Here is a 12,095-nt window from a genome sequence, read left to right on the forward strand (position 1 = left end):
ATCGATCTCCAAGTATTTCTGTAGTAACACTGAGCATCAAATCCTCTATACACTTCCAGGAAAAAGAAGGCAAAATTTTGAAGAATGAAATGAGTATAGCAAAACAAACTGTTAGCAGTCGTCCCGATGCAGAGAGTTTCTCTGCTTACTGGGGTGTTAGTAGTCATACACGTACATTGGAAGAGTGCTAATATATAATAATTTTCAAGCTATCTCTTTTTTTCTGTGTAGTTTCCAGCCATTTTGTGTGTTTAAAATAAAGTGCTAAATCTCTGATTAGGGAAAATAATGCAAACTTGCTGTTTCTCAGATTGTTTTTGTAAAATAAAGTCATGCTTAACGCTGCTGATTACCAGAGGTCTCTCCTTGCCATGTAATATCCACTTAGGGTATTAGGAGCTAAATAATAGAAGACAAAACAAATGCAAATCAAAGAGAATAGATTATACATGAGAAAAGTTTTGTTATGGATTTATTTTTTTTAAAACAAACTTCCACTATTAGCAGCAATTGCCTCGGCTGTGCTATGTACTTATTTATGCATCCATGCACTCTCTCTGTTGGCTCTTGGTAGAATAGGATGATTTGGGGCTGCCACTTGAATATCTGAAATGGGACTAAAAAGCTGTGGAAAGCAGAAGCAGCATTTCATTAAAAACCACCTTTGCGTAAACTCCTATTGCAGCCTGTGCGTTGTTCGGGGGTGCTCCTGCTCGGCGGCTGCTTGCGCGCAGATTGGTTTTCATTGCTTCAAGCTGACCATATTTCCCTTTGAAATCAGGGCATTGGAGCTTTAACCTTGACACTGTGGTAATGCAGAAATCCTGCTGCACAGCCAGCGAGCTGGTGCTGGCGAGCGCGGAGCACCTGTGAGCACAGACTGTCGGGCTGGATCGGGGGCCCCAGGAGTGCCGAGGCTGCAGCTGCCGGGCTGCGCAGCAGTTGGAAGCGCTTCCTCGCTCCCTCTTGCCAAGCCCCCTGAGACCCACTAAAGGGTTTTAACTTTCTTTGGATGTATAATTTTTGTTGATTAACAGGAGTTCTGGGAAGGAGCCCTTTTGTAAAACTGATGACAGGGAGGAGCTGCCTGGGGCAGAGGCTGTCAAATGATCTCCTTTGTGACTGCGATAGTGCAAATATTACCAAGGAACCAAAAATCCCTGCCCTCTCCCCGGGGGCGGCAGTGCTTGAACATGAAACTCTTCATATCGCCAGAGATGAATCTTACAGGTTCTGTCTTTTTTTGCCATTTCAGATTACAGAGTGTTTTGGAATATGCAAACTTTACAATATCATTCTTTGGAGCAGAAAGGTCAGAGACTATTCCAGATATTAGGACGCCGGATCTTGGCTTTCGTTGTTGCCGACTGCCTTAATTAGATTTGTTTTCCTAGATGTCTGAGTAGTTACTGCTGTCATGGCTGAGAGCATTTTGGGTCCAACACATTTTGGTTTTCCTCGTAGAGCTTTCACACGCTCTCCTGTATGGAGACGCAGAGGGTGGGAAAGGGTTTTCCAAGACACCCACAAGTGCTGGTCACGAAGATCTGGAAGAATGGTCCGAGTGGCGGGTGCTCGGGATGCGATAAACACTGTGTTGAAACACATACGTTTGAAGTTCAGTTTGGATAAAATCCGATGATGTTCCTTAAACAAAGCAGTAGAAGCATGACTGGCAGAGCAGTGTCAATGGCCACTGGAATGTCATCACTAGTGTCCATTTTGCAGGGGAAATATGCAGCATTTTTGTCTCAAACATTGCAGAGTACAATATGAATTACTATAAAACTAAACCAGTTTCCCCATAATTTCTTTTCCATTCCCATAAAAATCCTCCCAGTCACTTAAAAAGAAATATTGTTGAAAAAAGGGGGATATAAATATGTAATGTATTGATCATCTGCCACGCTCGGAGGGGAGCGCGGGGGTCCAGGGGTGCAAAGCCCAGAGTTGGCACGGGGAGGGCAGTGCTGCCTGCGCTGCCTGTGCTGGGCTTTGCGGAGGGGCAGCAGCCCTCTCAAATTCCTGCAACTGCAAAACTAATTAGTGAAATTAAGTTGAAAACGCTGTAAACAAGTGAAGTTGTTATTCATTCCATACGGCACTACAAATGTGGGAGGACATGTTAAATGATAAATTAGGCATGAACTGCTTTAATCTGTAAGCTGAACATGCTAGCGAAGGGCCTGCATTTGTAATTAGTATTGGGGGCCACAGGAGAGTGGTGCCTCTTTTAAAACAGTGACAGGGAATTGATCAGTTTAGGTTGCCGTGGCAACCAGGAGCCCTCCATCGCTTTCCCCGCGTTCTCCTATTATGCCGTCCCCGCGTTTAGAAATATATTTATGAACTGTAAAGATAAACTACTCAATAATGCAAAAGAGGCTACGATGCTCAAATGCCAAACTGACGGGGGCCAAGCGGATGCCTGACTACCCGATAACAAGCTTAAGTGTTCTATGGTTGTCATGACATTTCTTTTACAAAGCAAATGATGTCTGCAGAAAAAAAAAAAATCTTAAAATTAGCCGAAAATGCAAATCTCTTTATGAGGCTGTCACCTTCATAATAACAGACAATAATTGATGATTTATGAGATGCCACCATAGCAACCAACTCCTTCGGCACCCCCTGGTTCCGCTTATACAATAGGCTTGGGCTCCTGTGAAAAAGTTTCCAGTGTGAAGCTCAGGAGGTCTTCTAGTGTCTTACTCCATTTGGTCTTATTAAATGAGATTTGCAAATGTTGCAGGGATTTTCGCAGTCATCCTACACATTAAGGGACCGAAGTACCTTTTGTAAAAGCTATGTAAATCATGACCGAAATAGGGTGGTTTCGATCAAAACCTTTTTAAGAAAATAAATAACTTTTATTTGCTATTCAAGTTGGAATGGAAGCTGGGACACACAAATCTCTGCTATATACTTGGCTTTTCAGAGTCCTTTGTCTAATACTTGTATTTAAAAGTATTGGTTACATAGATCAGCCCATTTTTTGCCTACTGGTGTCTAAGTTAAACTGACTATCATAGAAGAAATGGTGTTTTATTTGGATTGTAATTTCAATGACTGTGAAAGAAAGGCTTTTATTTACAAATGTATATTTAGATGTTTCACAGTTTGTTACATCTGCAGTGTTCTTCATGAGAAATTAGTGCTTTGAAAGACTAAAAACTTTTTTTTAGATCACCGTCTTTTCTAACTGATAAAATCAAGTTCAGGAGAATTAGGGTCTGTAGTCTTGGATGAAGGTCGTATGGTACTAAGAGGTATCAGTTTAAGTAGTATTAGTGTCTTCATGTCCAAAGGCCATATTGTTTGCTCTTCTGTACGGGACTGGAGGGCATGAAAACCCTCATACCACAGTTCTGCATAACTTTGTAAAACTCAAGTCCCTAAATTTGTTACGTAGAAAGGCCAATTTAATGTTGAGGGAGAAGAACTGGCATTAGCAACTTCTGCTTAAGGTGGTTTTCCCCCCTCCCCAATAATTCCTTCCCTGCTCCTTGCCATTAATAAGTGGAGATTCCAAATGTGCCCTTTTTATTTCAGTTCTCTGTTTTAAAATGTGTTGTAGTAGGAGGAAAAATCCACTGATTAGAAAAAGCATTCTTAATATGTTAATTCTCAGCCCATATCTTAAGATCCATACTCAGACAACGGTTCCAAAAAAAGGAATAGAAACTTGTTTGAATTAAGAATTCATGATCTTTCCCATTCTTTTTTACTTCGTCAGATATGACAATTAGAGCTGTCAGTTCCAGAAAGTGATTTCTGGTAGAATAATGTCTTTCAGTCACCCTGCCTGATATATAGAGAAAAAAAGAATCAATAGATGGAAACCCTTTATGTTGTTACTGGTTATATTTAGGCATTTACTTTTCTGTTCACATTTTGATATATTGTTCCATTATTTAATTTAACTCTTTTTGTAACTTCTTATGGAATAATTTTGTATAGGATTAATTTATATGTTTATGTATGTGAGAAAAAATTGGAGATTCCTTTAGGCATTTAGGATGAAAACAAATAAGCTCGGTGGTCATTCCACCCCCCGCCCCCGGCTGTGTCGTCTTTGCATCCTTGCCTCTAACTTCAGCAGAACTTGCTTCTGTTCACTTTCTCTGCCATTGACTGCTCCAAAACAACAGACAGACAAAAAAAACCCCAAACCCCATAACATCTCCTACCTTATTATGGTTAACCAGATTTGAATACTGTAAAGAAAATACACAGAGTAAGAACAGGAAGTAATAAAGGCTGTTACCTACGGTGATCAGTACAAAATGGGTATGATTTCTATTGCTGGACCCTTGAAAAACCCCTACTATTTTGTATATTCTTTTCCTTTTCCAGTGTTGCTGTAGTTTCAGGAGTATTGTGGGCATTTTCTGTGTTCCTCTGGAGCTGGGCTTGGTGCGGAGGTGTTCTCATTAGCATTTTACAAGCTGTGTGTGTGCAGCAAGTGTAGAAATTGCAGTAAAATTTTTTGCAGTGTATTGACCTGAAGTCCATTTGAAGTTGATAAATACCAGCTGTTCAAACAGAAAATTAAACAAAAGCAACTCAAAACTTACTCTGAATTAAACAGGTGAACAGTATGTAAGACAAAGCAGTTCCCCAAAGGCATTTTTAGTACATGGTCATTATTTAACTCCTGACTGAAAATAAACAATGCTGACAGAGTGTGTGTTGGGGGGCTATGATATATGAACAGTGTCAGTACTGTAGGCTGATAACCTATAGCTTGACATCCTTATCTATAAACTTTGACAGATACATCAGTTTGTTATTGTCACTTTATTAACTTGCTTCTATGATAGCAGAAGATAATCTTTCTGAAAGTCTAACACAGCTAATACTTTACTAGGTAAAACACTTGGAAAAATGTCAACAAATTTTGTTTTTCCCCCCAAAGGAAAATCCTTTATAGTTCATTACATATTGAGACAGTATTTCATAATATGGAACGGAGTTGTTTGCATATCAGCAGCAGACAATAAACTGTTTTGTCACATTAAATTATTTATGCCAGAGACATCCCGACAGCCTCTCTTAAAAAAAAATATATATATATTGCTAGGAAATGTAGTTGTGGCTGCTCGAACTGAACACTTGCTTAATAAATTAATATTTTGGTCTTGTGATTTTTAATTGGAAAATAACAGCTGTTCCTAGTTGGAACTGTCTACTTTGTCTTCTGGTGGTTTACAACAGAGCTGTAATAAAGATTTCACAAGCCTTCTCGCTCGCTCCATCCCACTCCCCGCTATCCTGCTGATGCCACGGGGGTGAGCGAGGGGACAGAGCTTGAGCTGAAGCAGCGTCACAGAATGTACAAAAACGGTTCTGACTTTTTTTTAAACTCTCAATCTTACTTCAGAATGTTAGTGTGAATTATACTTCCAAATGAAGCATTTTTTTCATGTTCTCTGAAACAGAGTTCTTTAAGATTTGTTTGAATCTGAAACTTTAACCAACATCTGTTGCATCACTTTGTGCCAGACTTCTTCCCCTTAACTCCTGCCCCATCTATCTTACACTTAACAACGCATTATATTTTCAAGGCTGTATATCCATGGGCGTTTACCAATGAAGGAGTTAGGAAATGATCCTTTAAATGCTCATTCGTTTGCTTATTTTTATACAAAGCAGTAAGGCAAGGCCAAGCCGCTCACAAGCTGCCTGTACCCACAGCACGCTCGCAGTGTACATCAGCAGTGTCGTGGTCCTTTGGGGTGGGTGGGGGAGTAATTAAGGGCTCTAACAGGGCAGCAGAACTCAAGTCGCACAAGCAGCCTGATTTCTGAAATTACATGATTTTGGGGTGCTTGTGTTGTCTCAGTAATGGTCTTTTAAAATTACTGTGTGTATGTGTGATTACTTGAGATTTTTAGAAACTTAATCAAAACCCTCAGAACTTCTATAATCTGCAGCCAGTGTCACCCATAAGGGTCCTATAGTTACTGGACTGTCCAGACCTGCCATAGGGACTGATGGAATAGCTGTAGCTACAACATGCTGCAGTCATCTGTATGAGCCAGCATTGGAAAGAGGTGGACACCTTTGGCAGTGCTTTTCATTGATATTTACTGCAGTGGAAATGTTGAGCTGCACTTGTCTTTGGAGAGTACTAGCGAGTACAAATTTTCTGCCAGTCTTCCACAGCTCACATGACAGGCTTTTCTTCCCTTCTCTGCTCTACCACCACTTCGTTACTTCTTTCACGTGCCCTCATCTTTCATCTGTCTTCCTCAGACTTGCCCTCCTAGTCCTCGTTTTCTTGCCCTGTAAGGTCTTGTCTCGCTCCTCTGTACTCCAGTTATCCTGAAATTAGATCTCTGCTCCCACCCTGGTTTGTAATCTCATTTTTCAGTCGTTTCAGGTGTCTCCTTTCCAGTACATATTTCTTTGTCCCCAATCTGTTTGCACGACCATCTCCTCAGGATCCTTGCCCCTGTTGGCTTTAGCCCCATGCTTCGTCCTGCAGCTGCTTACCTCAAACGCAACTCTGGTTTATTCTTGCCTTGAAGAGATAGGAAGTAATTCCCCAGTGTCTTGAAATGTTCCATTTCTTCTGCGAACTATGTTTCAGGGAGGGAGGACCTACTGAGGTTAATGCTGGGAAGCCAGAACAGATTTGGAGAGAAAGGGGAAGGCAAAATTAAAGTGACAGTGGGATATGGGGTTATAGTTGATCTAAGCAGTAATTTAGGAGAGGAGGAGATCCAGGCAGGAATTTAGACCAGTTTGAGCTGAGGCCCCAGTTCGCTTTGTTGTATAAATTTTAAGAGAGTTGACAATGCTAATTATCACATGCATAATACTGGGAATGGGGGAAGGGATGTTAATAAAAGGGAAGTTCAGTTTATATTATCCCAATTAAGTATGAGAAAATACAGATTTTCAAAATTTGACAGCTTTTCCAAAAATAGGTGTTGTGAGGGTCCCCCAGACCCAAATCTATTTCTGCTATATAGAAGTCAGTAATAAGAAACATAGGAGTGTAAAAGGACTATATGTAAAGAGAGTGCTGTCATTATAATAGCAAATGATAGTATTTTTCTCTTGCCTATTTCTCCAGAACAGTTCAATGAGCTCTTATCAACATTATACATTTGTATGATTTTCATAAGAGACTCTGCAACCAAGCCTGCCCAGGGTATATTACTGGAGCTTACATATATTTATTGTTTGGTTTTGTTACGGTAATAGTATTATGTAGTATAGCGTTGTTATTTCACAAATGAAATAATTGGTGTTCCAAGTCAAAGCTGTATGGATGAGAAAATATTAGCTTTTATAAATGGTCCTGATTTTTTTTTAATGAATTTGTAGATACATGCTGACATTTTTGGAAAAAATGATGCAGAATAAACGCAGTTTTTAAGGAGATATGTGTGGCATCAGAGAAAAATCTCACAGTATAACATTTGGTCTCTTTCTTCTGTTCTTTATTTAGGTAAAAGTGATGTTCCTAATTTAACCTAATACAAGTTTAGCATGGCCTAAAAAAGTAAATCATAAGAGAAGTTCCCTGGTTGAAGAGCTGTAATGAAACATAACTTGAGGAAGACAAACTCCTAATTCCTCTTAAACAGATAGAATTCTGCAGTATGTTGGTAACTAAACAAAATGGTCATAAACAGAATAAGAAGGATTTAAAAAACAAAAAGTAAAGAATTGTGGCATTGATATTAATATCATAATGCATTGTAATCAGTATAACTCTTTAGATATTTTCCCTGACTGTGTATATCTAGTGCTGCATCAGTTCTTTTGCAGCTGCATTGCAGACATGCTGCCACACAATTTTTGGTATACCCTTGATGACTTTTACTACTATATCACAGTGTCAGCTGCATGACAGCAGCAGTGTTCCTGGATCAATATTATATTATGTCATTTTGTGCTATGACAGAGAGCTGTATAAAACTTCTAGATTTGCTTCTTTGGAAATGTCCAGCTGAAACTAAAAATGGCCTGATAACAATCTGCAGCAGAAGTAGCGTATGAAAATGAAAAGGAGTGCATGAGGGAAGTAAGCGTATAGGAAAACAAGAGGGTTCAGGCTTTGAGATACAAGATAAGAAGAGGTAACACTGCTTTTTACATTGGGTTATATCATTGCATTCAGAGATTTTAACACACTGTAGGTAACGTTTTCGTACCTTTGAATCCCCTAGATTTTGCTCCATTTCTCAGGTAGAGTAAGACTATGTAGTCTGTTACCAATCATTTATGCAAGAAACAGGGTAATTATACCTACCCACATCAGTTAGTGGGTCAGGAACTCTCCTGACAGTATGATTTAGGAACTACTTGTTTGTTCGGCTGGTTTCTTCCTCTTCTAACCTGTTGTTCTGAACAAGTGGAAATGTTAATACCAGAGGTGAATAAATGTGTTCTCTAGAATGCACATCCTGAAAAAGGTGTTGTGCATGTTTACATACTAGTTTGCTAATGTAATCACCAAGATTTTAAATTAGAATTAGAGTGGGATGACAAAAGCTTGGAGGTTAGTATAGATAGCGACAACTGGTCAAGCCTTTACAAAAGCAGAGGTATGAAGTTATTGTTAATGTGTTTAAAGCAGGTACAAGAAACATGCTGGTGGATTGGTTCCAGGTCACCTTTAAGTTGTGTTGTAATCTAAGTAGTACAGGGAAATAAACAGGAAAAACAAAAAAAGAATTTTAATATATGATCGTAATTTATGGTTGTTATGAAAGAGAGTTGATCAGATAATTCGCATAGCTAGAGCATTATTGTAAAGGATATGGCTTGTTCAGGAAGCAAAGGCAACAGAAGAGGAAAGAGCTGTTGCCTTATAAAACAGGGCATGTGCTTTGCTTGGAGGTCCAGGCTATGGAGGGAGATGGCATGGGAGAAGAGCATTGGATATGATGGTAGCCTGCTCTTAAAGGCCGCCAAAGCAGGAAGGATCCATGTGGATTCAGGTAGAATCATCCAAAGCACAGGACTTCGTGGTAATGAGAATTTTCCAGTCCAGACATACAACCAGCACGTACTGGAATGCTTTACAGAAGCTTTTTTTTTTTTAGATATAAGATAGAGAAAGCAGCTTTAAAGGACAGTTTATTGGTTTTTTTTTAAACTCAGGTATAACCAGGAAAGAAGAACTAGTTGAGAATGTCAAAATGTAATGGAAATTGGGTGAGAGTGGCTATGAAATGATAGAGTTTGAGCCATATGACAAGTAGAAGAAATAACATATAATGAAAACAGTGCCTTAAAATTATTCAGACTGATGTATTTGAATTGGGAGATAAGAACTCCATGGCAGTAGAAGGGTAAAATTTTCAAGAAACCTTGCAATTCCTTTAAAAATAAATTAATATGGGCATAAATACAAATGATTCCATCGCAGAGTAAAGATAGCAACTGTAGAAAGAGGTCAGATTTGCTAAGTTAGGAATCTTTCTATGACAGTCTCAGAAGCAGTTATGCCAAAGAGGGAGAGGTGAAGGTGAAGGCAGTTGGGTTAGAGCAGAATAGCATGAGCATATGGGGACAGTATCAGAAAAGAACAAAGTGAGATGCAATCAGCAGACACCTTCCAAAGTAAGAGGAAATCATTCTACATGTCCATCTTGGGAAGAGGAAAGCAAGGGTTGATGTGCCGCAATGTGAAGGGAAAGGTAGATGGCGCTGGGAAGACGGAAGACTTTCATGGTTTCAGGTTACCTGCAATTAGATGTCTAACACAATTAATAGTGGTGACAAAAGTGCAAGATCTAAACTGGAGCGAGAAAAGAAGTGTGACAGAAAGCTTATTTAGGTTAGACGTTTTCAAATCAGCTGGGTCTGATATAATGTAGTTAAGGAATGGTGGATGAGATGCCGGAGTGATTAATGGCTAACTTTGAGAAGTCATGGAGGGACAAGTGAGGTATCAGGAGAGCGGAGACAAGGAAGGAGGAGGAAATGCTTGAAAATAATAGACCACTCAACTTCAGATCGACTAGAAAAATACTGCGACTAATAAACTGTTTGTGAGTGCCCAGGAGATAACAGACAACATGGATTTGTCAAGAGCAAATTATGTCAAACTAATCCAGTTTCCTTTTATAAAAGAACGACAGTCCATAGAGGACAAAGGTGAAGCAGTAGATATGTGTCTTCGCTTCAGGAAGGTTTCTGATAGTTTCTCACATAGTGTGGAAAATGCGGTCTAGGTGAAACGAATAAGGATAGATGCAAAACGGGTTTGAAAATTGTACTTGGGAGAGTATTTATCAGTACTCTGTCAAAATCAAATGCAGGGGAGAGACTGGGAGCACAGCGGTTGTGTAGATGATCAATGTACCATACACCGAATACAAGTCAGCAGTTCTGTGGTGGTATGAACATGGGAAAACTGTGCTGGGTGGCATAAAAATAAATACTGCAATTGCAAGGCAAGGTGGGGTAAGTTGAAATTTTGTGTCTGATTTTTGAAGCTAAAATTTTAAAAAAATTTGGACCAAATCAAAGGAATCCAGTGCAACAAGCGTCAGAACTGTAGAATGGTTCATGTAGAAAACAGCAAGTAGTAAAACGCTAATTTCAGATATTTTCTCAAAACTCACATTACCTTTACTAGTTAACTAGTATGGAATTCTGCCTCCATAATACCTTGATACTTAGTAATAAGTTGAAATTAAAGTAATGTTATTTCCTTCTCTTCTGATGCTTTACTCTTTGTAACAATGAGGATATTATATTCTGTCATCACAGTTTAGCTCCTTATGCCCATTGTAACTCTGTTAGGACAGGGGTTTATTCCTCTAACCCTAAGGACATGGGGTTCATGATCTCTCAAAACTGCCCTGCGTATAGAACTCTTTAATTTGCCTTTACCAATGAGGGGTGGGGGAGAGAAAAAGGAAAAAGAGAGACCCTCTTCTTCCTGACGTGTTTCAGGCTTCACTGTCCAGTACAGGGCATATTAACGCTTACTGTGTTAAACAGCATCTCGGGAAGAACTGGCATATTTGTTCTTTCTGGGAGTTTTATTCAGAAAATGCAGCTCAATCAAAGTGCTAAAACAATGTATCTTTTTAAGAACACATAACTTTTTTTATTCCTCTTGACTAACGGTGTTGCCAAATACTCAAGAGTAGTCATTCCACTTAATAAACATTTTTTAATAACTTTAAAAGACAATTTATTCTTCCCTTAATATGACAGGTTTTTATCCCTAGGGGATGACTGGGTATAGGTTAGAGCTCAAGGGCCAGTTTCTTTGCTAGGTCAATCTTCATCAGAGGACCTAGAATGAGGTGGAACTTATCCCCACGTGTTTGGTATAGATGCCTGCCAGTGGTAGAGCTTGGTGAGTCCATCAGGTGTGCTTTCCCACTTGTGTGACAGGAATGTTGTGTGTGTCTGTCTAACTGAAGCTGTAATTAATCCTAATCATTTCCATTCCAAAATTATGAATTCTAGCAGCCAAATTTTGTGCCAAATGCTACATTTCATAAATATTATTACTAGAACCAAAATGAATATGAATCTGTTTGCAGTACAAAGGAGAGCGTAGTAGCAACAATGATTAAGACAGGATAGCATGATGGATCTGTACCCAAATGTTACTATTTGCATAGATAGGATAAAAATGAGTTCTTACTGAACTTGTTTTGAGAAAGGTAGGATACTTACATTACAATTACTAGGTAATTTTTCCAAGCTTTTGCTTTCTCATGTGCAAATGCTATCAGTTACATAGGATTAAGTTGTGACCTAAGGATTATAGTTCATGCTCAGCATCTGAGCTAAGTTTCGGACAGGTATTTCCTGTCTTATTTTCTTCCAAATTACAGCTAATATTTTTAGCTTAAAATATTGTGTTGCCCAGGATGGAATCTGAGACCATTTCAGTTTTTTTTTTTTTTTTTTTTACACTTGTTACGTTCTGTGTTTAAAGCATAGTCTGTAGAAGATGTAAAAAGAGGAGATTCTCATTTTCATTTTGCCATCTTATTCCAAGGGCAATTGCAGAGGATTGTGCTTGTTAACAAAAGGAAGCGTCTGATTTTAAGGGCTGCAAATCAATCCGTAGGATGGGATTTGAATCACTGTCAGTGGAAGGA

General features: G+C 39.1%; 1 protein-coding gene across 9 annotated transcripts in view; it reads left to right on the forward strand.

Annotated features, from left to right (window-relative positions):
• DACH2 (dachshund family transcription factor 2) overlaps positions 1-12,095 on the forward strand; it is a 312,250-nt gene that overhangs the window by 105,637 nt on the left and 194,518 nt on the right. The window contains exon 2 of one of the 9 annotated variants that reach the window (XM_050901917.1): positions 3,581-3,619. The exons of the other annotated variants lie outside the window; for them this stretch is intronic. Within the exon in view, the coding sequence (XP_050757874.1) occupies positions 3,581-3,619 (39 nt within the window). The remainder of the gene's footprint in view (positions 1-3,580; positions 3,620-12,095) is intronic. 9 annotated transcript variants of the gene reach the window in all.

This window comes from Gymnogyps californianus, chromosome 9 (assembly GCF_018139145.2).
Source record: "Gymnogyps californianus isolate 813 chromosome 9, ASM1813914v2, whole genome shotgun sequence".
NCBI classification, from domain to species: domain Eukaryota; kingdom Metazoa; phylum Chordata; class Aves; order Accipitriformes; family Cathartidae; genus Gymnogyps; species Gymnogyps californianus.